The sequence below is a fragment of the Chaetura pelagica genome, unplaced genomic scaffold, assembly GCF_000747805.2.
Source record: "Chaetura pelagica isolate M959 unplaced genomic scaffold, ChaPel_1.0 scaffold159, whole genome shotgun sequence".
NCBI classification, from domain to species: Eukaryota; Metazoa; Chordata; class Aves; order Apodiformes; family Apodidae; genus Chaetura; species Chaetura pelagica.
In genome coordinates, this window is record NW_009954555.1 from 2,319,016 (window position 1) to 2,320,023 (window position 1,008).

Here is a 1,008-nt window from a genome sequence, read left to right on the forward strand (position 1 = left end):
GCAGCACAGCCAAAAAGACCCTTAGTTTAATAGATTTGTGATAAATGTGGAGTAAGAACTCCATCTTTGAAAGCTATTAGTGCTACTGCAATGGCTTTTCTTACTTTTCTGTGCCAGCACCATCAGGCTCAGTCCTTGAATCGTACCAGATACCTGCTTCACCCTGTTTCTCCCACTTGCCTCCACACTGATTCCTGCAGGCTTTGTGGCCTGCAGGTTCCCATGGCCCCTCTACCAGGCTTGCAGCGCCCCCTCCCTCCAGCCCCGTCCCTTCCCAAGTACCTCTGCGAAGTATCTCATCCCATCTATGGTGTGTTCAGAGCCGCTGGTCTCCAGGTCCAAGCCCCCCCAGTGCAGATGCATCTGCACAGCTGTGTAGAGGCCTGGGAGCCCTCTGGAGATGTGCATGGTGGGTGGCAAATCAATCTGAACTGAAAAACAGGATTGGAGACAGCAATGGGTGCAGCCATGTCCATTCTTGTAGTTACACTTACAGTGCCTAGTGCTTTCTGCCAGGAACACCCTCTGAAATAAGCTGTCACAGTCATGTTCAAGGAACTAACTCCAGGATATAAGGAAAACCACTGAAGTTTAAAGCTAGGAATGCTTAAAAGCTTTCCCAACCTCAGGCTTGTGCACCACAAAAACCACACCAGGCACAGAGAGGACTGGGCACTAGTTGTGTCTGCAGAGCTTTTTTTCTATCTGAGCACTAATAAAAGTCTTTAATGCTCATCTCTTGCACAGTACATCACATCTTGCAGAGCTCTGCACAAATTTAGCTACTCTGTTTTCAAGGGGAAAAAGGGAGATAGAAATCAACAAAGGGACTGGCCTCATCTAACCTGTCATCATAATTTCCAGTATTCTGGATTCTGCATCTTCTAGGAACAGGCCTACTGGGCCAGATCCCTGCAAGTTTGGAAAGGCTGGGTTAATGCTTGAAGGATTTGTAGAGGGAGGCTCTGCTTCTCCTTGCCAAGGAACACTCACAAAGAGACTCTGAGA

At 48.1% G+C, this 1,008-nt stretch overlaps 1 protein-coding gene across 1 annotated transcript in view; it reads right to left on the reverse strand.

Annotated features, from left to right (window-relative positions):
* The window catches only part of CA6 (carbonic anhydrase VI), a 10,489-nt gene that overhangs the window by 4,471 nt on the left and 5,010 nt on the right, over nucleotides 1-1,008 (reverse strand). The window contains exon 3 of the mRNA XM_010005251.1: nucleotides 283-431. Coding sequence (XP_010003553.1) covers nucleotides 283-431 — 149 coding nt within the window. The remainder of the gene's footprint in view (nucleotides 1-282; nucleotides 432-1,008) is intronic.